The 27403-nt window shown below is 40.0% G+C and overlaps 1 protein-coding gene across 1 annotated transcript in view; it reads right to left on the bottom strand.

The window, feature by feature from the left end:
* Positions 1 to 5218: 5218 nt before the first annotated feature.
* The window catches only part of syt6a (synaptotagmin VIa), a 98855-nt gene continuing 76670 nt past the window's right edge, over positions 5219 to 27403 (bottom strand). Inside the window, exons 3-7 of the mRNA XM_085343870.1 lie at positions 24789 to 25347; positions 14002 to 14122; positions 12897 to 13068; positions 8066 to 8216; positions 5219 to 5290 (exon numbers count right to left, since the gene is read on the bottom strand). Coding sequence (XP_085199996.1) covers positions 5219 to 5290; positions 8066 to 8216; positions 12897 to 13068; positions 14002 to 14122; positions 24789 to 25347 — 1075 coding nt within the window. The remainder of the gene's footprint in view (positions 5291 to 8065; positions 8217 to 12896; positions 13069 to 14001; positions 14123 to 24788; positions 25348 to 27403) is intronic.

Genomic DNA, 27403 nt, shown 5'->3' with positions numbered 1-27403 from the left:
CTAAATGTCCTGATTTTAACTCCAGAAAATTATGAAATAAATGTTTATTCTGGTTACAAAGCTAAAACAAAAAATCCCTAATTATACAATATTAGCATAGCTTTAGTTAAATTTTGTTTTGTTTACAAAGAGTTGTGTATGAGCATGCAGCAGGTAGGCAGAAAACCACAGAATATCTTTATTAACAAGGGTAACTTGTAGTAATAAAAAATAAGAATATAGTTGCCAGAAAAAAACAGTAAAATAGGTGACTATTTTTCACTGGATTTTTTGCTGGATAGCTAGCGCTCATAACCAGAGATAAAATAACATGAAAGTCAGGTTAGTATGATAAAGGAGTTTCTGTGTGATTGAGGTCCACGTTAAAAAGCAGATGCACAAGTGGTAGACTAAAAATACATCCTCAATGAGAGCAGTCCAGAGGTTCACCACAAAGTAACCTTGAAGGAGAGATTGGCCTATTAAAAAAAAAAAAGTACATTGTGGGGGGGTCCAAATTCATAGGCTGCATCCTCCTGACGGTCTACGTGGACCGGGTCCTCCTTAGGCCGGGTAGACCGGAAGTGAGCGGCTGTGAAATTGAACAGTCCAGCCTTCAGTTTTGCGTCACCAGCTGTCTCGGTGGAGTTTAATAAACTTGGCCATCTGCTCCTTTCTATCTAAAATATAACAGGACACTGACGTAAATTCTCGATCATTCACACGTCTGTTTAATCAGTTTTCCGTTTGACGTTTATTCAGCTGTGTGAAAACTATAACTTTAATCTCAGCCAAACTGATTTACTCACGAACAAATAAAACAGTAAAAAAAGCCAAACAATAACATTTTAAAGTTATCTAAGCGACACATATATAATGTTTAACCTGAGTAGCGAAAGACCGCGGGGGGTTTGAAAATGATGTGCAGAGAGTTTGCTGTTATCTAGCTAGCTAGCTATCGAGCTGGTGGGTAACAGACGCCTCCGAAAATGTCGGCGCACTTTTGCAGATGTGTGATATCTTGATAAACCAAGCAGAGTTTACACGCCCACATTCTCGCCTGAAAATATCTTAAAAGTTTATTTTGTGACCCAGAAAGATTAATAAGAGTAATATTAAAACTTAGTAGCGACCGCCATTGTTGAAAACTGGAATTGGCTGGGCCACACTATGAATTCTGGGACATGGTGGGCCAGGAAGGACACGCCCGACCCATCCTTCAAATTCGGGGAAAATGAGGACGCAATTGTCGGCTGCATTTGGAGGAGTCTACGAATTTAAACAGCCTTTGTCGCGTCGCTGTGATGTAATCGGCCTACAAATGTGGCCTCAGGAGGATGCAGCCTATTAATTTGGACACCCTCTATATGTATTGCTCTTTTCCTCTCTGCTGTAAAAGGCTGATGGAGTTTTGTCGTCACCACACCTGGTGGGCAGGTGGTGTGGACATCTAAGTCTGTTTATGCGATAACTCAAGAATCACATGACCTAGGAGCTTCAAATTGATATCATACGTGCATGTACAAAACATCTTGTATAAAGTTGAATTTCGGGGACCTTGACCTTGGAATCTCAGTGGCCTCGGCGTAAAGGTCCATGACGAAATATTTTCAGTTAAAAAACTGCTTTTCATCTTAATAAGTGTCAAACTTGATCATAAGAGAGCAGTCAAGGCCATGCCGGCAACCAGCTAGGAACTATGAAATGGCTTGTATTCATTTTATGTGATACTGCAATTTGTGCTTCATTTTGCTATCTGCCCTGAATTAAAAATACATAAATAAATAAATAAAAACCTGCCTGCTGCAGCATACTATTAATCTTAGGTGTTTTTACAAATGCACTGAAAGTTCTGGGTGCTGACTTTTTCTAACTATTATATGATGGCGAATCTGTAAAAGCTCAAATATTTGTTGCATTAGATGATCTTTAACCTGTCAGCTCCTCAGTACAAAGTCTGTATGATAATTGATTGTGCTAATTTGGGAGTGATGCAGCTAACAGTCCGGAAGTTTCACGGCTTCTGAATGGTTGTAATGTCTCCTGCATGATCTGTCTAGTCTTTGTTAAAACCAAAAGGTATCATTTCTGGGAGTGACAGAACTTCAGATTATGTCATATTGTGTGATCCATATGAGAAAGGACAGCTTAGGTAATTTCCTGATTTGGTCTCCTGACATTGTTTAAGTACTTGTGAGAAAACTAAAAAAGTCACAGAAATCAGTTAACGTTTGGGGGATTAAACAATAGACTGTAAATAAAAGATGAACATAGCCTCCTTGTTTGAAAAGTGAAGCCAATATGGAAAGTGCCTTAAGCAAGTTTTCTTCCAATAAATAGTAGAGGCTGACTCATCAGGTTGCAAGTCTACAGGAAGAAAAACCCTTCTGCTCAATGAGTCTCAGTAAACCTCTTGTCAAATTTGCCACTAGCATTTAAAACAATAAAGTAGAATGTGCTTTATGTTGGCCTAGGCTATGATTGATGAGCAGTATTTGGGTCATTACTCCAAAGTAATACATCACACATTTCTCATTACTTTCCTCATAAGTAATGTAGTACATTACATAATTACTCATTCGGGAAATTAACTGGTTACACTTGCTAAATTAATTTTGTGTTTTCCTTTAATAATCAGCTAACTATATAAACCCAAAGCTATAATGCACAAACTGACACAAATCCCTGTCTCACTGAGGACAAACATATCAGATCTGCCTTTTAGTGTCACCTACAAACACAGAACCTACAATGTGCTTTCTTTGCTAGCTTTTGCATTAGCATGCTATCTGTGCAGATGCCTGCAAAGAGCCAATGCTGTGTGAGCAGTACAATGTGGCTGTTTCTATTGTAGATGTAGTTTGCACTTTGCCATTGCGCTCTTGTTCTTTCGTGCAATAAAAATAAAAGGAATATCCAAAGTTCCACTCCTTAAATGGTGTAGACCATTCTGAGATCATCATTCCAAATCATCTGATTGTTGTGTAAATATACATTTAAAAGGCCATGTTTGATTTGTTTTTGTTTTTTTAATTCTAAAGAAAAAGTGACGCTTTGGAATGTAAGTAATGACAAAATTGTAACTGTAATGTAAGTACTGAATGTAGTACACGAATATGTTAAATTACTGTGATATTGAAAAATGCTATACTAATATATAATAATATTATATAATGTGTTACTTTGGAACATGGTACACCCAACACTACCGATGAGTCCCTATGAGAGTGGAGTGTTCCTCGGTTTCTCAGCATCATCCACCCCTCTCTCAACACATAGGGCTCCAAAACACCAACATGGTAATGGTAAAAATGGGCAGCTTAAAGCTTCACAACAGGACTTTATTAACCAAAGGGTCATATCACGTTGGCTGCAGACATCTTTTATATACAGTCTATGAGCTTAACATAATTGGATATAAAAAAAACCCGAGTTCATAACTTGTTCAAGTAAGTGCTTAATTAAACTTACACAAATTTAGTATCCATTGTATGTAAGGGTTATGAGGGAGCTTGACTGAAATTGCATCATCGTCACTTGTGCAGCATTGCAGCTGCTAGTCTGTAAAGTCAGTACGATAAAGCAATGCAACGATCCGTTCAAAACTGTAACTCGGTATGATGTCTGGAGTAAAAGGCAGTTGTATCAAACATATCAAAGGTGTATATTCCATAGATACGCAGACTGCATCCATCATCTTTTATCCAACTAAAACTTGAGTTACTGTAAAGAGAGCCAATAATTACCAGGGACCAATCAAATTAATAATACTGATACAGATCAAACATTTTCTCACATCAAATATCCTCCAAATGCCACATATTACAGATCCAGCCTAATTTATCCCTGTAAGTGAATCCAGCAGTATAATTAGACAGCATAAACATCAAGAAAGTTGTTTTTTTCATTTAATATTTTAAATCCTTACCACCAACAAGGCTACATAAATTAAAGTCATTTTTTAAATCTAGCCTTATCATTATATTTCTCTTCTGTTTTTTTCTGTTTAGATAAAACATACATATGGTAACCAGCAGATGCCTGTACATAAAGCTATACACATCCACCAAAATCAGATGAAAAAAATAACATAAAAAAACACAATATGTGACAAAAGTGTTTCTGAAAGGTGTTTTTCTCTGAAAGAAAACATGAGCGTTGGTGGGAGTTTTCACCTGGATAAGAGGGTGAGATTGCAACATCAAACAGAGAAAGAGGTAAGGGTGTGTAAAGTGTGCTCGCATTTTCACTGTTTACAGAAACCTTTGCAGCTCCCTCTGTGAAAACGTTTGTGTGTCAAAATAATATTTTGTCTTTTAAAATCTGGCTGTGCCTTTGTGTGGTAATTTAACCTCCTACCTCTTACGCTGAAAATGGACAAAGACCCGAAAAAAATCTGCAATGCAGCCAATTTGCTCTGCTGTGAAGCCCAATAATCTTGCAGCTTTTCTTCTTTGTCATGTGAAATGTCTGCTTTTGAAAACACACCAAAGCTGCAGTTTGTCAGGCTGACAATATATTAGTTTCAGTCTGATTCAGCCTCTCTTCAGTAAGATGGAGATCTGATAATTGCTTCTGTTAGTGATGAAACTGGAAGTACAGCAAACTCAGCTGGAGCATCACAAACAATAACGAATGGTGGAGTGGTTTTATATCTAATATTTCCAAAATGCTACACTCAGCATCATTTATTCTTATACAGCTGTAGAGTTTTGAAAAAGCTTCAGATCTCTTAAGGTCTTCTCCTTTTCTGCTGAGGCCATGTCCTCAGCTTCCCTCTGTGAAACCTCCACTGCTTTCAAGGAGTGATATCCCACTGAGCTTTTTTCTTTTTTTTTCATCAAACGTCTCTGCAGTGCAATGTTGAATCTTCAGTGTTTAAAAAGTCTCCTGTGAGGACACCAGAATCAGCTCGTCTCAGCTCAGACGGCTCAGTATCTGCAGACTGCATGTCCGCCAAATGACTTCGGGCCATCAAAACACCCACGTTTGAAATTGAGGACCCTAAATTTTTACCCGAAAACAGAGTTGGTTTTACACAACTAACTGATGGACAGTAGTCCGAGATCAGTTCTTGGGAGTGCTCTGGGACTAGACTCGAGGAAGGGAGAAACAGAGGGAGAAAGTGAGAGAGGGACACACGCTGGGGTTGTATTTCTCCTCAATCAGACAGACAGGAAGTGGTTTAGCAGGAGGACGGAAACCCCCTTCTGGGCTGCTGGGTCACAGGTGGCTCTGCTCAGGGACTGGCTGGGGGCCTGGGTGAAGGGCAGGAGCCCTGGCTGTCAAAGCTGGCTGTCCTCGCCTTCCACTACAGGGCACACAGACACAAGGCAGTGATTTATGGCACATATGTCGCTTTGCTCACTTTCAATATCGGCCAAACAAAGGTGTCAAATCAGTGTGTCAGAACATTCAGTAAGTGACAAAAAAGTAGCATGAAACCTCAGCACTAAACATACAAAATCTCATCATTGTTTCTTCTTCTGTGCCTTAAAATGTTGAATTCAAAACAAAGAAAGCTCCCTAATCACCTACACCTTATTCCGCAGAACTTTCTTTTATTTTCATTTTCTTGGAGCTATTTTCCAGAAAACTTTCTTTAATGATGCAAAATGTAATAGAGTCACATCTAGCTGTAAAAAGCCTTATGATTTGGCTGCAATTATAATAGAAATAAAGAAAGCCACAGTTGTTATCTTTAGTGCTGGCTTGTGTATAATGAAATTTGCTTTAAATATCCATCAAGTTTTGGAATGGCAATTTCTATAACGCAGAATTAAAGACTGAATTTGTTGCCATGGGTTCAGCAATGCTCTCACTACTTCCTAAAGTTACCATGGTTTTTAAATTTGCTTCATGTGTATTCTGATTGATAATTGCTTTGTAGCTGCATTTGCATTGAAAGTGGACGTGGTATGTGTTTCCTTGGTTCTTTTTCTTATATTCTCATCAGCCAATTGATTAGGTACACCTTTCTAGTACTGGGTTGGATATCCTTTTGCCTTCCATCACCTACAAATAGGTCATGGAAACCTTCAGAGATTTTGATCCATGTTAAAATGATAGCACGACACAGTTGCTTAATACACTTTGTTGGTGTCACATTCTTCATGGGAATCTCCCATGACTGTGGAGGCCATTTGACTCATCATTACGCTCAAGAAACCAAATTGAGATGATTTAAGCATGGTGCGCTATCCTACGTAAGTAACCATCAGAAGATGGGTAAACTGTGGTCATAGGGGCATAGACATGGTCAGCAGCAATACTTAAGTTAGCTGTCAGGTTTAAAAAAATATAATCTGTTACTTGGAGCCCCAAAATGTGCCAAGAACATCTCCCCACTCTATTACACCACCAGCAGTAGCCTGAACTGTTGATACAATGCAGGTTGCTGTTTACATCAAATTCTGATCCTACCATCTGAATTTTGCAACAGAAATCGAGACTCATGAGAGCAAGCAACATTTTCCCGAATTTTCTTATCCAATTTTGGTGAGCCTGCATAAACTGCAGCCTCACTTTCCTATTCTTAGCTGCCAGGAGTGGATGAAATACAGAGTTTGCTCTAGATTAAGAACCAGCACAAGCCTGGTGGGAAAGCTTTAGTAGAAATGTTATTTGAGTTACTGTTGCCTTCCTCTCAGCTTAAAGCAGTTTGGCCAGGCACCTCTGACCTCTGGCATAAACAAGGCATTTCTGCCCAGAGAATTACCGCTCACTGGATGTTTTCTCTTTTTCTGAGCATTCTCTATAAACTCTACAGATGGTTGTGAGGGAAAAATGCCAGTAGATCAGCAGTTTGTGAAATGCTCAGACCAACCAGTCTGGCACCATCATACCATTTTCAATGTCACTTAAATCACCCTTTATCCCCATTTTGATGCTCACTTTTAGCTTCAGCAGGTCCTCTTGACCATGTCTATATGTCTAAATAAGTTGTTCTGATGTGATTGAGCGATTAGGTATTTGTGCTAATGAGCTGTTGAGCAGGTGTACCCAATGAAGTGGCTGGTAAGTGTATATACAAAGGGGAAAGGCAAAGGTTAACTTTTGAATAAAGCCTTTATGTAAGTAAGCTGTTCTAAAAGCTCAGTTTCATTTTTTTCTACACTTGGCTCCGTATGATGTCAGGAGGAAGGGATTTCTGTAATGTACTAATGTGAGCCAGTTTGATCATAGGAGACCAACCCAAGTACAATTTCAAAATTCTATTATTGAGGATCAGCCAATCGGAAGAAGCTTGGCTTAAAGAGAAGCTCATTAGAGACAGTGGAACAACTGACAGGCTTCACCAAAGTCCGGTATAAGAAACATAGGGATTACTTTCAGTCTGAGAATGAATATATGGAGCTACAGTTTTAGGATAATAGGCCCCATTTGAAAAAAACAGGAAACTTTTAAAAAGTAACAATAATATAGAATATTTTAAAGAAACCAAGCAAATATTTTCTATGTCATTATAATCTTTGGTACACATGTAGCATAATTCTAAGTTTTGACTTCCTACTTGTAAGGTACACATAAAAAGTAAAACTGTGCTGCTTTTTAGTCGCTTCTTAACTTCTATTTGTCAACGTCTTTCTTGCTGATTGTGCTAAGCCAATTTATCTATTATTATTTGTTGTTTGTGCGATGCTAATGCATGTGCCGACAGCTATCATTGCACTAATCGATTGGTCAAGAAGAGTTCCAGGTCCAGGAAGTCCAGGTTTTACAACAATCATGTTTTTTGATGTTTATGGATTTTGCTTTGGTTTTTAGAGATATCAATATTCTCATAAAGAGTACACTTAATTACCTCAATAAGCAGTTTTCCAGTGGCTGCTCCAAAGTGTATTGATGAATGAGCCAAATTAGACAAACAACTAACTTTAAAGTTAATTTGCAAAGCGCTCCGTGGACCTGTGACTCAAACCTCAAGCAGCATCTTTCTTCAAGTCTCTCCTTCAGAGCCCTTCACAGTTTGAATCCTCTTCCCTATAGCAATGTTCCTTAAGTAGGCTGAGAATTACCAGCTAAGCACCCTGATTCCTCATCCAAAATCATAAACACGTACAGAATAATCCATCCTCAAACTTACCTCCTTCTCAGATTTCTTGGGCTCCAGCAGGGGGTGCCAGTGTGCAATGGGCTTCCGCGGATAGGCCAGCATTTCGTTCCAGTGGTCCCTGCCAAGTCCCTCAGCACTGCATCCGACCCTCATCACACCAATGATCTCATTATGACCTACCCTGTAGGGACACACGCATACTGGTATGAATACGTCTGATTTAACTTGAGGTGACATCTCATACATCACATTGTTTATAACTGTAAGACGCCCATTTTGTAATCAGAGGAGACACAAATCTGAGTGTGGTTGTCCCGCCGATTGACGCGGTGGATCTGCAGCTGATCCGCTCTGTGGCAGAAGAACTGACTCGCTTCAGAGCTGATCTCTGCTCTCCTAACAATGTGAAGTGTAAATGGAGGAAACACATAATCCCCGAGATTATTAACAGCACTGGATTTTCTCCTTGCATAATAGCAGACTGTAAAGAAAGCACTTGGGGTCGCACCTCTAATCCTGGTACTGCTCTGCTAATAAGAAAGATAAAATATGATCTATATACATATATATATTTGGGGGGTTTTCCCCATAAAAAATGTCTCCTACTTCAAATGAAATGATTATGTGATTATTCCAGTCAAAAAGAAAGTTTGTGTTTTAAATAGACTTTATACACCAGGACTATAACGTGTATACAACACTAAAAGCATCTTCAGCTCTACTGGACCAGTAGGTGTAGGATTATAAATCAGTTTATAAGAGAAACACGTCAGGTGGAGACTAATTTGGAGGCTGGGCAAAGTTGTCCTGTATCAGAATCAGAATCAGAAAGGGGTTTATTGCCAAATGTTGTGCAGGTTTACAACATTAGGAAATTGCTGCGGTGCTTCAGTGCAAACATACTGTCATAATTGCGATTAAATAGACATGAAAAAAAATAAAAGTAGGAATAAGAATTAAAAGTGCTATGTAGAAAGATATGTGCATGAGATATACATGAGATATATACATAAGAATAAGAATTAAAAGTGCTGCGTAGAAAGATATATACATGAGTGCAGGTGGTGATCAGTGCAAACATGGAATGATGCAGTGACACAGCGTAGGGTCATGTGTTTGTGGCGGGGACAGTCATACGGTTATTGTTCATGTGTCCAACAGCAGAGGGGAAGAAACTGTTCTTATGGCGAGAGGTTCTGGTGCGAATGGACCGGAGCCTCCTGCCTGAGGGGAGCACGTCAAACAGACTGTGTCCAGGGTGAGAAGGGTCAGCTGAGATCCGAGCTGCACGCCGCAATGTCCTGGAGGTGTACAGGTCCTGCAAAGATGGGAGTCTGCAGCCAATCACCTTCTCAGCAGAGCGCACAACACGCTGCAGTCTCTGTTTGTCCCTGATAGTGGCTCCAGCGTACCACACGGTGATGGAGGAGGTGAGGATGGACTCGATGATTGCAGTGTAGAATTGCATCATCGTCCGTGTTGGCAGGTTGAATTTCTTCAGCTGCCTCAGGAAGTACATCCTCTGCTGGGCTTTCTTGATGACGGAGGTGATGGTGGGCTCCCACTTCAGGTCCTGGGTGATGGTGGTACCCAGGAAGCGGAATGAGTCCACAGAGGTGATGGGGGTGTCAGTCAGGATGATGGGGGGGAGTGGGGCTGTGTGCTTCCTGAAGTCCACAATAATCTCCACTGTCTTCTGGGCATTCAGCACCAGGTTGTTGTGGCTGCACCAGGACACCAGACGTTCAACCTCCCTCCTGTAGGCAGACTTATCCCCGTCCGAGATGAGCCCAATAACGGTGGTGTCATCTGCAAACTTGATTAGCTTGACAGACTGGTGGGTGGAGGTGCAGCAGTTGGTGTACAGGGAGAAGAGCAGAGGAGAAAGAACACAGCCCTGAGGGGAGCCGGTGCTGATGGTCAGGGAGTCCGAGACATTCCTTCCCAGCCTCACATGCTGCTTCCTGTCCGTCAGGAAGTCAATGATCCACCGGCAGATGGGATCAGGCACATTCATCTGGGAAAGCTTGTCTCGGAGATGGTCTGGAAGGATGGTGTTGAAGGCAGAGCTGAAGTCCACAAACAGGATCCTGGCGTAGGTTCCTGGGGAGTCCAGATGCTGCAGGATGAAGTGTAGGGCCATGTTGATGGCGTCGTCTACAGACCTGTTGGCTCTGTATGCAAACTGCAGGGGGTCCAGAAGGGGGGCCGTGAGGGTCTTGAGATGGGAGAGAACTAGGCGCTCAAAGGACTTCATGACCACATATAGTATAGTGGATATACTGGACAAAGGATGTTGAAGGAGGAGCTGCCAGGCAGAAGACTCATGAATGTAGTGAGGCAGGATATGCAGAACGTCCATGTGACAGAAGATCATGTGATATGGTGAGATGGAGACAGATGGTCTGCTGTGGCGATTCTTAAAAGGAGAGCAGAACAAAGAAGAAGATAGGAGACATCTCATATGAGGCCTCCTTCCTCCTGTCTGTACATAGATGTGAGTATTAAGATCTGTTGGTGAGGAAATGCTCTCCATTTCTAGATGATTGAAGCCTGCAGCTGTGCAATGGTCATTGGTTGTGGCAGCTTCGGATGACCTCATTAACCCAGCTCATGTCAGGCATATTCAGTAGCAGACATTATGGGAATGATGTTGGCAAAAGAGGTGTCTGGATGTGTTATGAATCCATAAAGACCTACATTACTATGTCAGTCATACCTGTTTTTGTAGTTAGTTTTGTCTCCTCAGTCAGTCACATCTCCGTGTTTGTTTGTCTTTCTGTCTTCTGTAGGTTTGTGCCTGTGTTTCTGTATTATTTATTTCCTGCTCCTGTTCTGTATTTTGTCCTACTTGCCTTATCTCGTTATCCCAGATTTGTTCCCACTGTGTCTCCCACCTGTTTCCTCTCCCCTCATTACCTGGTGTGTATTTGTTGTCTGAGTCTCCCGTCGTTCTTTGTCGCATTCTCCCTGAGGTTACGTGCCCTGTGTGGTCTGTATTGTTTCCATAATGCCAGTTCCATATGTTCTTGGTTCCTGCCTAGTCTAAATTTTTCTTATTTTGTATTTTGCACGAGTTACAGCAATAAAGCTGTTTTTTGAGTCAAGGTTTGTTATCTGCCTCCTGCATTTGGATCCACAGTCTGCCTGTCACACAGCAACATATGACACAGACATGTATGCCAGCATCAACCATGACTGTAGTCAGCTTTAGTGATGTGTCGGTCGTGAACGAAATGGCTCTTAGAGCCGAAGTGAACGAGGCGAGCCGGCTCCTTATCGCGAGCTGTGGGTTGTTTTTTTTTCTTTCTCACACCCTCTCTCTCACACTTTTTTCGCTTCACTCCGCACGCGAGCCTTGTGCTTTGCGCTGGGAAGAGGGGGGAGGGGCAGTAGTTACACTCGCAGTAGCACAGGAACAGAGCGCGAGGGAGAGAGAGAGAAAGAGAGCCAGGGACATCAACGTCACATTAGAAAGGTATAGTAATCATCCACAACTATTTTCAGTTGCGGATGATAAAGGATTCCGAAAGTTTATTCATGCAGGTCCATATGACAGAGAATGTGCATGTTCTTTTTGTTTTCATATTTTAATTTATATTTAATTGTGTTGTGGTTTGTAGTGTTTTGTGTTGTTAAACTTTAAATTTAAAAGGAAAAAGCTGAAAATTTAAATAGTTAAAAGTTGAACTGTGAATAGTTAGTTTTTGTATTATATGATTTATTTATTAAATTTTATGTGGAGTGAATAAATAAAAGTATATTTACGGTGGCCCCTAGAGACAAAGGACGTACAAACTCCAAAACACGTACAAACCCCAAAGCACGTAAAAACTCAGAAGTACGTAAAAACTCAGAAGTATATATAAACATATATAAATAAAACAACTTTTTTATTACATTAGTAATTCCTTTTGTGTATAATTTTATATTATTGTTAATAATAAATTAATTAAAGCAACAAAACAACCTGAAGAGCCGGTTCGGAGCTGAAAGAGCCGGCTCTTTTTAGTGAGCCAAGCCGAAAGAGCCGGTTCTCTAAAAAGAGCCGGAAATCCCATCACTAGTCCGCTTCAGTCAGTTGTGGCACTAATGACAATGTTGTGCTTTTGTGGTCTGAGGCTGCCTAGAAATATGCAAACTGAACCAATTCTGAGGTGTACAAGTAATATATAAATTAGTATTTTTTTTTTTTTAACAAAACCAAATAACATATAAACTGTAGTTTATATGTGCCAGCAAATAGATACTCTGCAGGATGTGAACTTTTCTAAAGTATTACTTTTACTGAGTGCGTGTGAAGAAGTCAGGAAAGGGTTTTTATTACGTATATTAAATTTCACACAAGTGAAAATAGGGCATGAAGTGACACAGTGTATGTGTGTCACAACCGGCTAAGAAATTACTTAAATTGTTGGATATGGTTTGACGATCTATGGATGCATCCCCACTGAAACCCAGCTGACAGAACAGCTGCTAAAATAACACTGAAATAAAAGACAATACAGGACTTTATACCCTTTATCCTTCTTGCATTTACCTAGCAAGAGACTTGGAAAATTTACTTTGTGAAATCAGTTATTTGGCCTTTATTTGTTAAATAGAAATCTGGTTACATGTGCATTTATTTCATTTTTTTTATTTTCAAGAAATTTTAGACTGCCTCCCAGCATTGCAAACATCTCCCACACAAACACTGTTTTCCTTACATTTAGTTTTCTTGGTATCTGGTCAGCCTGATCATGACTGCTGTGGGAGCTTCATATGTTCAATGAAAAGGCAAATGGATAAAAATGTATCAGACAAAAAGCCGAAACATTTTTTCACTATTACTGAATGAGCAACTCAAGTATATACGTACAAATCATAGTCCATGACGGAGATGTGCAGGCTGACGTGGTCCATACTGTCCGGTGGGATGTCAAAGATGATGGCCTCGTTGTAGGTGGGATTCAGGGTGTTCTTTTTAATGCTCGTCTTCTTCTTTTTCAAACGTCTCCCATCACAGATGAGCGACACTTTCACGTAGGGATCTGATAGGTGAGAGGAAAACAGGATAAACAAGGGCAGAAAATGTGTCTTTATAGTTGAATATCATTACGTTTGGACAACTTCCAAGTTGTACGTCTCTTTCAGGAGCAGCCAGAGCAGCAATTATCACGAAAGCCTCTGGCAAATTTTAAAAACAACAAAGCTTCTGTGGTTACTTTGACTGCCAAAACATCTTCAAAGAAGTCCAATGAATACAGTGTTAATAGTGTTAACATGAAAGCAACACTGGGGGAACCAGGAATCAGTAATGTGCATAAACATAGATGAGTGAATGTCTTATCTAACCAAAGACAAGGAGAGGCCATAGAAAACTGCTAAAAAGCATGACTGAGAGAGTCTCCTGAATGCTGATTTCAATTTTCATCTGTTAGTAATAAATCACTTTGCATGAGTTATTATACTACACTAATCAGATGTAAGCCACCTTAAAAAAGCCAGAGCATACAGCCCGATATACTTAAAGGCACGGTTCAGTAAATCGAGATAATGGCAGTCAGCTAAATCCACGAAAACTCCAAGGATTAAAATTGTGAATAACATAAAAAAATTTTAAATGTCATTTAAAACTGGAAGAAAATTACCTCTTTCACTCCGAATTACACCTAAAGCCTGGCATTTAGCGTGCAATAAATGTCACGTTTCATAAGTGGTATCAGTATCGTAGGGAAAATGTTTAATAGAAAAAGTGGAACAGCGGCACATTAAAATAAACACACCGCCTGAAACTATTTGCTGACATTGTCTTAATATTGCAAGTGCTGCTTATTAATATTTGCTGATATAAACAGAACGCAGCATTAGGGAGAGAGCTTTCCTTTGTTTATTTAATTTGACATGCTCACAATTGGATTCTCAAAGGAGCACCATTCATTTTGAGTCAGTGCAGCTGAAAGTGCAGGCACAACACAACACACCTGAGTATCCAGTGATGTCCATGGCCTTTAGGTTCCTGCACTTGATGACAGTAAGTGTGAGTCTGCCTGCAGTGGGCAGGTAGCATAGTGAAAACATGATCTCTCCAAGGTCGACACTTTCCTGCGGGAAAACAAACACGAGCACAGATGAAAAAAAAAGAATCTCTTTTAGTTTCACGTTGACATTCAGCCCGGTGCTTCGATTCAGGGAGAAGTGATGTACAATAAGTGTATTGTCTCTTACTGAAGGTTTGTTTCTGGGATCAATGCTTATATTTTGTTTAAAGTCGGCTCTTTGTAACCACTACAGCACTTAGACTGAGTGAAGCTAGGACTGCATAATGCACTACTGGGTTATCTGTTCTGAAGATTCTGAAGATATCTGATGCCCCGATTAGTCTCACAGCTGAGACTAGCTATCTATTTAGAGCACAGATTACACACAAAGATGCATTAAAGAGTCAATTTGATGCAAAATAATGCAATATTTCCCCTTATTGGTACCAAAAAGCAGCTGCATTGTGCTTCTGTTCTTGAATCTCTGCACCATCCATTTCAGGTTTAATGCAGCATATACTTTTATCATAAAGTACACTGCAGTTTGGAGGGTTGCCTGCATTTTCTTTAGAGTTCCTCTGTCTTTAAGATGAGATTTCTTTGTTAGACTGAGGTAGCAGAGAGATGTGAGGATATGAAACTGCAGTTGGATTTGAAACAAAGACGGCACTGCCCAAAAGGGAACTGTAAGCACTAGCAAGGAACCTTAAAGATTAATTTGCATGATGGAAGAAGCTAATAATTTCTAGACAGATACATAATACTATACATTTCTTAATTGATTGTTACATTATAAAAGAGCTTACTTAGACTCTACAGCCACCTTGAAGTCTAATTGCAATCCGTGTCAATATTTAATCGCTTGCCATGGTTCTATATTCCTCTGCATACATTTTACACTACTCAAGCAGTTATTCAAGGCCAAAAGGGTCCACCCTGCATTAAGTTTAAGGCCAGACATCTCTAAAGGAGATGTTAGTGGAACTTCAAAAAGCCTTTGATCAGTTTCTGACTTTGCATTTGCAAACGATTATGAGAAAAACAGTTGTGAATTATTCAGTGAATGAAAACCCAGAAAGCAGAAAACATGTCTTCTGTATTTTGCACGACTTGCACGACGTTCATCATTTTGAAATGTTTACATCTGTACAATTATAGAAAAATCCAGTACATATTTACTGTATCTGACATGTGCAAAGAGATTCTTGACTCTTTTATTTTTGGAGTAAAGAGTGGGACTCCACCCAACATTGAGGCAATGCCACAGGTTCACAAGGAGACAAATTAATTTGAGAGTCAAGTGCATTTTTCTATAAAATTAGTTAAACAGATTAGATTTGACCCGCTTTCTGTTTATCTGTACATGTAGATCTCATTTCCAGTGTTTTATTATGTGCACCAGAAGGTGCTAATGTTTCAGAATTATATTACTCTAATGTGTTTGGTATGACCTTACCAGCTGGTAGTTGGATTCATCTGTGTCCAATCAAAGCCCAAGTTATTAACAATGTCACCCGTAGAGTGAGCCACATATGGGGTGACTAATGGTGCATGGCTCATTTTACACTGAGGAAAGCACAACACAGACTGAAATGTTTGCACTTTTTGCAAATGTTTTTTTTTTTGTTTGCTTCAATGGACCTTAAATATATCAAAAAGAAATATTTAAAATCAAGACTTGTGTTTCAACTCCTTTCTTGTTCTCTTCGTCAGTCTTCTCTAAGTGCACCACAACATTTCATCAGTTTCAGCTAATTATAAAGCATAATTTATAATTAAAGCATAATTATGCTTTAATTAAGGCATATATGCCTATATATGCATATATAGGCATATAGACATATATGCCTATATGCCGTTGTTTGTATTGACGACATATAGGCATAGAGGATGATATATAACATTACCTTGGACCTTTGACCTCTTCCTAAATGTCAAATACGATTTCCTAAAAAAATCTCCTTCATCTTTGAAACAATGCTTAAAATGTTACTGCCTATTTAGAAAAAGATACTGGTGTATGGTCACATTTGACCTCTGATCTCACTTTTACATTTTGCATGTGCCTTTCTTTCAAGCTGGCCCAAAAATGTGTTATATCTTTAAATAAAGTTATGGTGGGGCGTGGTCTGCAGCGTGGCTGCAAGGGAGGCGGACGCACCTGGACATAGAAACTTGGTTGGGTCTGTCGTGGATTTATTACAGTGGTGCCAAAACCCAGGATTGGGCACGACAGACCCGACAAAGTTTCCATGCTTTTCAGCATACTTCTTTTATTTATGGTTGCTGTTACAAACACGGCTGCAGCTTTTCAGCTCGCAACCAAACACACACATGAACAACAACACAAACTCAAGACCCAATATAGACTTTAAAGCCGGCGAGGCGTGATTGCGGATGCCGTCCAGGAGTGTCCGCCACCCTCGCAGCCACGCCTCAGACCACGCCCCATCGCAAAAGTATTGTTAGAAGCCACCTATTTAATACATGTGGTAACAGGCTAAATATGTTGCAAAGAGTCCCAAAATGTGACAACAAGATAAACAGCTAAATGAAGTTACAGACACATGCGACCATATTTGGAGGAGCAGCCACAGACGATCTTACTCTTGCACTGATGTAGGAAGTAGCAACGTCTCATGCATCTGTATGTTTTTAATGAATGTATAGTTTACGTTTTGGATCATATTTGTGACCTGATCACCATCATTCCCCTCCATAGACATCCATCATCAGAGTTGTTGTTGTCTGGTATCAACGGCAACAGAAGACGAGTATTTACTTTGCAATGATGCCAAAGAGAATTGAATCTTTCACCGCTGTCAGAATTTAGATGTTTCCAGATCATTGCCAATGGCAATAAATTAAAACAGAGTACATCCAATTCACATATTAGGGTTCCAATGAAATGTAACCCAATTACACACGCAATCAAAGTGTGAATCAGTCTTAAAAACAGGTTTGCACCAATAAGAGCTCTCATAGTCGAAAACTTTCTAAGCACAGCTGACAGTCCTGCGTTGAGTCCCTGCTGAGCTAATAGTCTCAAGAAGAATGAGTGTCCTGTTATCTGTCCAATGTGAGTTATTAGCAGTGTTGGGACCAACGCGTTATTAAGTAACGCGTTACAGTAACTACGTTATTATTGTGGTAACGAGCACGGTAACTAGTTATTATGCCAAAATCAGGAACGCGTTACTCGTTACTGGGATTTAGATAGGGTCGTTACTCGTTACTTCGTGTGGTGGCATCGTGGAGTTTCCACAGATTCAGTAACATTAGCAAGTGGTGGAGGCAGCAGGTGGATGAAGGAAAAGGGACGCAGAAGGAAAAGAGACCCGAGGCGGCCGCCGGTCCAAGTGTGAACTGAACTTCAGGTAAGAAGTTATGACCTGCAGTCTCTCTGGGTCAGATATAAACCAAGTTTAGGTGGAGTTTATTTTCGTTATTCTGACTTTTTCCGTACTGCGTGCTAGCTAGCATGACGGAGTTTCTACACAGCTGGGTGGTGCTATGAAGTTAATGATGTTGAACCTTATTTTGTTCATAAGTTATTAGAGTTGCCAGCCGTCCCGTCTGGTATTCAGAGAAAATATTACGCGTTTCTTATTGAGGTGAAAAGGAACAGTTTGTCCCGTAATTCAGCTACAATGAAAAAGGCACAAAGCTGGAGTTACTCTGTGTCTTTGCTGCACAGCTGCCTCTTCTTCTCTCATTCTCCCCCCTCCCTCTCCCGTTTCTACTTCAATCATGAAACTGACCAATGATCAGCTGATCGGCTCTCTTGTTTGTTTATCGCCCACTTTGCGCCGAAAGAGGAAACCAGCGGATGTCGCGCTAAACAACAGCAGCACGTTTAAGCTTGATCAGCTGTTGTTAGAATTTATTTAATATTAATTTCTAGTATCAGCTGATGTTTGCTGGAGCCACAGCTGTAAAAAAAAAAGCTGCTGGTCATGATATGGTTTGGTTATCTGGTGAGAGGGAAACATGAAGATGAAACCAGGAGATGTCCTTACTGGATCATCAGAGCTGAGCAGGTGATGGAGAAACAGGTTTACCTTTTAGGTGACATGAATGAGTTGAAGGGAAGTTATGAACTGTTTCTGAGAGACAAATAACCCCAGGATCCTTTTTTAGGTAGCTGACAGCTGGTAACTGTGCAGGTGCGGATCTAGCAAAGTGTGGCCAAGGGGGCATGTAGGGCATTAACAGGGAATGGGGGGCACAAAGAAATACTTTTCTTTCTTATTCTCATTTAAAATGTCTAGCTTTTAAAAAATAATTATCTGAATCTTACAACAAACGATTGATAGATTGATGCATATATACCATCAAAACAGTGCACATCACTGTCACAACAGTGTTTGTTTTCATTCAAAGGCTTTATGATTTTTCCTATAATGGTGGGCCATTTTCTAGTCAAAATGCCCGGGCCAATTTTCTTTCCCAGTCCAGCCCTGTATGCAGCTCATCTGCAGTCTGGTGTTACCTACATCTTCCTATTCAGAAGGCAGAATTTCTGAGTTCTGAGTACAATCAAAAGCACCACGACTGCAGTTTTTGTGTTGGATGTAAAAGGCGCACATGACTCTGTGACGTAGGCTATAATCATGGCAGCAGTCAATGATGGTCCAGGCGTGGGATTTCTCTCGTGGAAATATGCACGTTATCATATCCTTTCTATTGGTAGGTGGCACAGTGCACTTGTGGCAAGTAAGCAAACTAGAAGACTGGCAAAGTTATGGAAGAAACACATTAACAAGAGAATTCTGAGTAAAACCAAAGTTACTTTCCCTAGTAACTAGTTACTTTGAAAGTAATGAGTAACTTGAAGTAACTGAGTTACTTTTGCGAGAAGTAACTAGTAATGTAACTAAGTTACTATTTTAAAGTAACTTACCCAACACTGGTTATTAGCCAAAAGAGTATTAAGGTTAAACAGACCCCTAATCACCCTGAATGAGCTCAGTGAGAACAGCACTGATTGGCAAATCCCAACACGTCTGTCTGAGCGCTGCAGTCTTAACGTCTCCTCAGACATACAGCTGAGATTTGGCTTTCTGCGCTGCCGATGTGAGGGATTTTGTTTGAAGGGTGTGAAGGTTGAGCCATAATGTGAGAGCACAGCAGAAGTGTCAGACGTTGTAAAAGCACAAAGTGACACTTTGATTGTTCTTGTAGAAATGCAGGCTGTTTTGGTGCCAGTCAGTAACATCTGCACTGCATTAATAATTTCTCAGGCGTGTTTTGGCACTTTAAGTCCAAGTGTCTCTTTAGTGCACATTAAATTCTCTAAAGAACAATTGGATGGATAGCCTTAAAGTTTTTTTCATGCGATCAATCAAAAAACTGTTTAGATGTTTTGCTCAAAGCGAAAAGCCTCATGATGGCCGGATGAAAAGAAGGGAAATCACCACTGATTTGAAGGCCTAGAATGATCCCGGTGATTACTGAACTTTTCATTTTCGGTCAGTGCTTTGGTCTATGAGACTGCACTCTGAGACTTGGTGCTAATTGGCAAATGATAAGATGTTAAACTAGAGCACTCGGTTAAAGTTGTTTTGACACGTGTAATGGAGAACTCAACTTTTATAGATCACCCAGATGAGCATATCAGAAACCAAATATCCACTTCAGTCAGACTCAACACGCCAGCTCCCTGGTACAAAAATATCAGATTGAGCTTCTAGGTACAGAACTGTTAAAAGGTATTGAGTGTTTTCTTATTTATGTGCACATTTGTGACACTTAAATGCTTCAGATTATCAAATATGTTTTAATATTAGACAAAGATAACCCGAGTAAATAGAAAATCCAGTTTTTAGTGATTAACCACATAAAAAAAAAAAGCTGAGTCGAGTTTCACTAGCCGCACCCAAGCCTGATTGCTAGCAGATCTATTGAATCAAGTAATGACTTGAATAGAATCTGTCTGACAAAGTGATGTAGTCTTAAAGATCTCAAAAAGCTACACATCATCCAAAGAAGCAGCAGAGAAACAAAGTATCTGACATCTATCAGTCAGGAAAGGCTTATAAGGCTACTTCTAAGGCTGTGGGACACCAGCAAACCACGGTGAGAACTATTAACCACAAACTGGGAAAATGCAATGCGAATTGTCTGAAGAATTCACAACAAGTCAGGGTGCATGCCCATGTTCATCATGCTCAGCCTCCTTCAGCTCCACCTCTAGATTAAACCAAATGAATTTTTTTAGCAATGCAAACATGTCTGACACCGAATACATGTCCCGGTGTTATGTATTAAAAATGCAAAAACTGAATTCCGTTACAGTTACCCCTTAAATAGGTGATAATTAGAATACAGTTACTTTGTTGAAATAAATGGGTTACATGGCAGTCTTTTCTCGTTTCATATGTTAGGCAATCCCCTCTGTAATTTTGGTAATTCACACTTTGCCAGAAACCCAAACAAAAAAATAAGAGGCTCTAATGACTTGATTCTGGTCACTGCAAAAGCAGCTTTGACGATAATTACTATGCATCATCACTCTTGATGCTCTGCTGAACAGCAGGACCTGACCCTATATTTTACTGAAATACAAAATGGACTACAAGTTGGACCCACTGATTTTTGCCTTCAGAACTGCCTTAATTCTCCATGGCATAGATGTGTGTTCTTCAGCCTACCTTGGTTTTAACAAGTGGTTATTTAAGTTAGTCTTGCCTTCCTATAAGCTCAACACAGTCTAGCTATTCTCATCTGACCTCTGGCATCAGAGAACTGCTGCTCAATAGATATTTTCTCTTTCTCAAACTACTGTCTGTAGACCCCGTGTGGAAAATCCCAGTAGATCAGCAATCAACCACACCACATTCAAATCCATAAAATTATCTTTCTTTTCTTCTGAAGTTTCATTTAAAGTTCCACCAGGTGAACTTCAATATGTCTACATGCCTAAATGCCTAAGTTGCCAGTGAGTGTAGTCTTGTGCTTTTACTTGCTGTCTTGTTGTTCTCTCATTTCTCCTCTTTTCTCTCTTTCGCCTCAAACCCCAAAAGGTCAGCTCTTAGGGGTTGAGGCATGTGGCTGCCTCTCTCTGAGCCTATTTCAGGGCTTTCCCTGTTAAAAGTGAGGACTTCCTTCTTACCTTTGCCATTTGCTAGCTCACAGGGGATTCTCGGACCAATGGAGTCCCTCTTGTAATATTGTACAGTCATTACTTTGCTATATAAAGCACAGTGTTGTGGTAATATAAAAATAAAACTGAATTGAGGCTAAATAATTTAAACAACTTTCTTGTCATATTCTACCATAACGATGTTTTATTACAACGAATTTGGCTTTCAGTCCCAGTCAGAGCTAATAAATAATGCTACTTATCAGCCCTTTAAAGACCTTCCCAGAATAGCTACACTGAACACACATGAGAAATAGTCTGAAGTGACTAAGTATCTGGTCTCCTCTGGATTCTTTATAAAAGTCACGCTTGTGGGTTGATGTTATTGATGACTATCGCTCATTGATCTGTGAAGAGAGAAGAGCTGCTGGTTATTTTTTGTTGCTGTGCCTCACTCTGCTCAATACTGCTGTCTTTTCCGCTCATTAAGCTGCAGAGTGTTGTACACAGTCTCACATCGAACACTACATCATACTGTATTTGTTTTCTGTTTTAACTAAATCCTTGCACCATCTGTGCCTTCTTTATGTTGCCAATCTGGAATTTAATACGAGCAAGGGATTTTGTCGTAAAATCATTTGGTGGTTCAATAAAGTTTGTGTGCCAAGGAGAAGGCTCCTTGCTTTTCTGCCCTCTAAGCAATAATGTTGAGATTACTGAACAACCCCTGAAGAAGTCCAACAAGAGTGGGGGTGGGGCTTATGAGAGATGTGAGGGCTCAGACGAGGTGATAAAATGATGAAGGGTCCGAGGCACCTAACACAAACAATTTGTTCCTAAAAATGGCCCCTGGATGTTGTCAACAAGTAACAAAGTCAATAGAAAAATGCCTGCATGAGTGTGCAGTGAGTCAAAAATATTCTTTTATGGCTTTACATAAATTTTTATTCTTCACTTTGAAGCTCAAGGATCTGCTGGGGAATAATGATTTCTTGCTGCTAATTTATGTATTAGCCTAAAATATAGTGAGGTTTTAAGCATTCTGAGCCATATTTGCCAGCGATGGTGGAGCATGACCATAAATACAGAGAGCTTCTCAAGGAAATCAGATCGTTTGTTTTGATGGAGCACTGAGGTGAAATATGAGCATCCAGAAGCCGGTAGTGCGCCTCATTTTAAATTCTATCATTTTTCAATCTTACATTTGCATCTTGATTGAACTGTGATGAAGATTTAAAATTAAAAAAAGATTTGATTTAGTCACAGTTGTATTATATTTTACTTTATAAATGCCACAGTGCCAGTAATTTGAACTAAGGGAGATATATATGTAAATATTACTAAGAAGAATCCACTAGATCAGGAGTGTCCAACTCCAGGTCTCTAGAGCCGGTGTCCTGCAGGTTTTAGATGTCACCCTGGGTCAACACACCTGAATCAAATGATTAGTTCATTACCAGGCCTCTGGAGAACTTCAAAACATGTTGAGGAGGAAATTTAGCCATTTAAATCATCTGTGTTGGATCAAGGACACATCTAAAACCTGCAGGACACCGGCCCTTGAGGCCTGGAATTGGACACCCCTGCACTAGATAGACTGTGCCCTCATTTACTACAGGGAGTGCAGAATTATTAGGCAAATGAGTATTTTGTCCACATCATCCTCTTCATGCATGTTGTCTTACTCCAAGCTGTATAGGCTTGAAAGCCAACTACCAATTAAGCATATTAGGTGATGTGTATCTCTGTAATGAGAAGGGGTGTGGTCTGATGACATCAACACCCTATATCGGGTGTGCATAATTATTAGGCAACTTCCTTTCCTTTGGCAAAATGGGTCAAAAGAAGGACTTGACAGGCTCAGAAAAGTCAAAAATAGTGAGATATCTTGCAGAGGGATGCAGCAGTCTCAAAATTGCAAAGCTTCTGAAGCGTGATCATTGAACAACAAGCGTTTCATTCAAAATAGTCAACAGGGTCGCAAGAAGCATGTGGAAAAACCAAGGCGCAAAATAACTGCCCATGAACTGAGAAAAGTCAAGCGTGCAGCTGCCAAGATGCCACTTGCCACCAGTTTGGCCATATTTCAGAGCTGCAACATCACTGGAGTGCCCAAAAGCACAAGGTGTGCAATACTCAGAGACATGGCCAAGGTAAGAAAGGCTGAAAGACGACCACCACTGAACAAGACACACAAGCTGAAACGTCAAGACTGGGCCAAGAAATATCTCAAGACTGGTTTTTCTGTTTTATGGACTGATGAAATGAGAGTGAGTCTTGATGGGCCAGATGGATGGGCCCGTGGCTGGATTGGTAAAGGGCAGAGAGCTCCAGTCCGACTCAGACGCCAGCAAGGTGGAGGTGGAGTACTGGTTTGGGCTGGTATCATCAAAGATGAGCTTGTGGGGCCTTTTCGGGTTGAGGATGGAGTCAAGCTCAACTCCCAGTCCTACTGCCAGTTTCTGGAAGACACCTTCTTCAAGCAGTGGTACAGGAAGAAGTCTGCATCCTTCAAGAAAAACATGATTTTCATGCAGGACAATGCTCCATCACACGCGTCCAAGTACTCCACAGCGTGGCTGGCAAGAAAGGGTATAAAAGAAGAAAAACTAATGACATGGCCTCCTTGTTCACCTGATCTGAACCCCATTGAGAACCTGTGGTCCATCATCAAATGTGAGATTTACAAGGAGGGAAAACAGTACACCTCTCTGAACAGTGTCTGGGAGGCTGTGGTTGCTGCTGCACGCAATGTTGATGGTGAACAGATCAAAACACTGACAGAATCCATGGATGGCAGGCTTTTGAGTGTCCTTGCAAAGAAAGGTGGCTATATTGGTCGCTGATTTGTTTTTGTTTTGTTTTTGAATGTCAGAAATGTATATTTGTGAATGTGGAGATGTTATATTGGTTTCACTGGTAAAAATAAATAATTGAAATGGGTATATATTTGTTTTTTGTTAAGTTGCCTAATAATTATGCACAGTAATAGTCACCTGCACACACAGATATCCCCCTAAAATAGCTAAAACTAAAAACAAACTAAAAACTACTTCCAAAAACATTCAGCTTTGATATTAATGAGTTTTTTGGGTTCATTGAGAACATGGTTGTTGTTCAATAATAACATCATTCCTCAAAAATACAACTTGCCTAATAACTCTGCACTCCCTGTATGTCCTACATTGTCATCATGGTTTTCATGTCCATGTCCAAATGGATACTCAGGTAGGCTGTAGCATTTAAATAATCCTCAGTTGGTGCTAAGCAGCCCAAAATATTGCCCATACCACTGCACCACCAGTTGCCTGAATTCTTTGTGAAACAGTCAGCCTGTCTGGCACCAACAACCACATTAAAAACTCATCTTTCTTCCAAGTTTTAATGCTCATTTTTAACTTGGTCATCTTCCTTTGTCTATATTCATAAATGTATTAATTTGCTGACTTGTTATTGACTGATTAGATATTTGCATTGATAAGCAACTGAGCAAGTTTATCAAATGAAGTGGGCAGTGAATGTTTAAATAAACTAAAGGATGTGTATCTCTCTGTCAGACTCTTTAATATCACATCACTTTCATTTACTTATTACTCATTTGACTTAGACTCTAATAGAAAAGTTTAAAAAGTCAATAGATTCTTACACTGGTGGCATACTGGATGTCCATCCATATGTTTGTCTCCCTGGAGAGGTCTGACGTCTCAAACAAGTTTTCCATCACCACCTCACCAATCATATCATGCCGTGAAAATCGATCAAAGTCAAAAACACTCATATGGAGCTTTCTAGCGGCCAGCTCATCATAAGGCACAGGAAACTGGAAGCTCTCACTGAATGTGGGGTTGAGTGTCTTCCGGTGGACGCGAGTCTGGAACTTCTTGCGGTCGGGCAGCAGGTAGACCTTCACATAAGGGTCAGATGTGCCACATAAGTCCTTGGCTGGCAGGTCTACTGCCTTGAGGATGTTGACAAGGAGAGACTCATTTTCATAGTCATACTTGAGGGAGAAGTTAATCTTGCCACAGTTTTTGCTGCTGTCGTTGGATGAGTCCTCTGATTCTGGGACCTTCTGTTGGTAGAGCTCTGGCTGGATACGTCCGATGCTAGTGGGCTTTTCATCCTTGTCCACCATGTAGTCATTTCCTAGGTCTAGACTGCCTACCTGCATCTGCCTAGGCAGGTGTCTTTTGAATGAGTTGTGCCTACAAGGACAGAAAAGAGAAAAATAATACAAGTGGGAAGGAATAGCTGTAGTTTGAGCTGTGGTGAAATGATAACATATTCTCATTTTCAACTAGTCACAGACTGACATTTGGTGAGGAAAGTCTTCCTGTAAGTTAATACAAAAATAACCAGTTTAACATCTCACAATGTAATGAAAAATGGCAGCCTGCAAAAATACACTGAAGGAAGATGGGACTGCAGATAGTAAAGTGACAACACCTCCAACCAGAAGACAAAAATAACAGTAATTAGTCATTTGCAGGACTGCTTTTTTAACAATTTGTCTTTGGACCGTGGGAGGAAGCCGGAGTACCCGGAGAGAACCCACGCAAACACGGGGAGAACATGCAAACTCCACACAGAAAGACCCCGGCCTGATGGTGGAATTGAACTCAGGACCTTCTTGCTGTGCGGCAACAGTGCTAACCACCGTGCCACCGTGCTGCCCTATTAATATTAGGGCAGCACGGTGGCACGGTTAATTAAATATTAAATATTTTATACTAAAAATATTTTAGTTTTAAATTTTGCCTTCTCTAGGACAAGCACATATGAAAAGGTCTTTCACGTGAATATGGTTTCTCTGACATTTCCTTGGTTTTCTTAATTTCAAAGGTTACAGTCTCATCGTGTCACGGCATTTATTTCAGATTCTGAGCTACCCAAACTGAACACTATCCGACTAACATGCAGGTTTAAAAAATGACAAGACTCCGTGCTTTTTAATGTGATGTCTATGAGTGTTCGGCATCTGACTCTGAACTAAACTAGTGTTGGCACAATACAACCAAATGTATCACGTTATGTCTTCTGCTATAGTGGCAGTCGATCAAAGTTCATTCTTGCCTTAAAAAAAAGGATGTGACCTGTATTTCTACAGTAAGTAGGCCTGTATTTCTGTTGTATGGAGCTATCCCTATCCCTGACACCTGATGGGAAAATTTGAACAGGAAGTGTAAAAAGTTAAAGTTAAATGTACTGTGACAGCTCAGTGAGCCCCAGTGGTGTGAACATAAATTCTTATCCTTTAAAAATTATCCTGTCTGTCTTTTTATTGGTTTCTTTGTCTGCCAACCCCTCCTAAACCATCAGGAGTTGGCATTAAGTTGACCTGAAAGCTACATGAACACTGGAAGAAATTCACTTGTCAAGCATCAGTTTGACAGCTGCTCGTTTCAGTTGCCTAGGTAACCCTCTAATGTATTTAGTAACAGGCCACATGTCAATCACTGGTATCCTATGTTGTCACTGGTGATCGTTTCAATTGTTTACCTAGAAGATGAGAAAAGTTTATCCCGGGTTTTACCTACTTTGCCTATAGTAACCCGAGGGTTCTTATCTACATCAGATATATTGATGTCAGTACGTTCCCTAGTAATCTCCCATCAACTGGCAAAAGTTACTTGGTTTTAGCATTTATGTACCTATAACATCCGATGAAAGCATCTTATAACTTTAATTTCATGACAATAAAATTTAATTTATATCCATATCCACGAAAGCAAAATTATGCATGCCTAGCAACCACCTAGCAACGAGGTAAAACGACCCTTTAAAAAAAAAAAAAAAAAAAAAAAAGCCTTTCTCAATGTGAATAATTGTCTTTTTGCATGAATAGGCCATACAATACTATACCATGGCCATGTATTAGTATGCATAATAGCTATAATAAATCATTGATGTTAACTAAATGGTAACGTGGAATTGTGCTTGTAAAGCTGCAAGTAATCTCTTCAAACTGTGTTATATTTATACTTCTGAAGAAAGTCTTATAGACAGTAATTTTAAGCTGGAGAGAGGTGCCTCTGAGGCAGAGTTTAGTATTCTTCAATGTTATTTATAATTTACTAATTTATTAAATTACTTAGAAAATGTTAATCCTTATATGTAGCAGTGACTTCCCCCTGGTTTACACACTTTATTCCACGTTAGATAACACCATGTCTTGAATTCAGCTTACACATAATCCTCCACATATGCACACATATTATAAATAACCACATGAGACAGTCTCATGTGTCATCAGATTTGCAT

Source organism: Diplotaxodon limnothrissa, linkage group LG20, assembly GCF_057381915.1.
Source record: "Diplotaxodon limnothrissa isolate DT_005_m linkage group LG20, D_limnothrissa_male_GT1.1, whole genome shotgun sequence".
Taxonomy (NCBI): domain Eukaryota; kingdom Metazoa; phylum Chordata; class Actinopteri; order Cichliformes; family Cichlidae; genus Diplotaxodon; species Diplotaxodon limnothrissa.
This window is presented reverse-complemented; position numbering and strand designations above follow the sequence as displayed.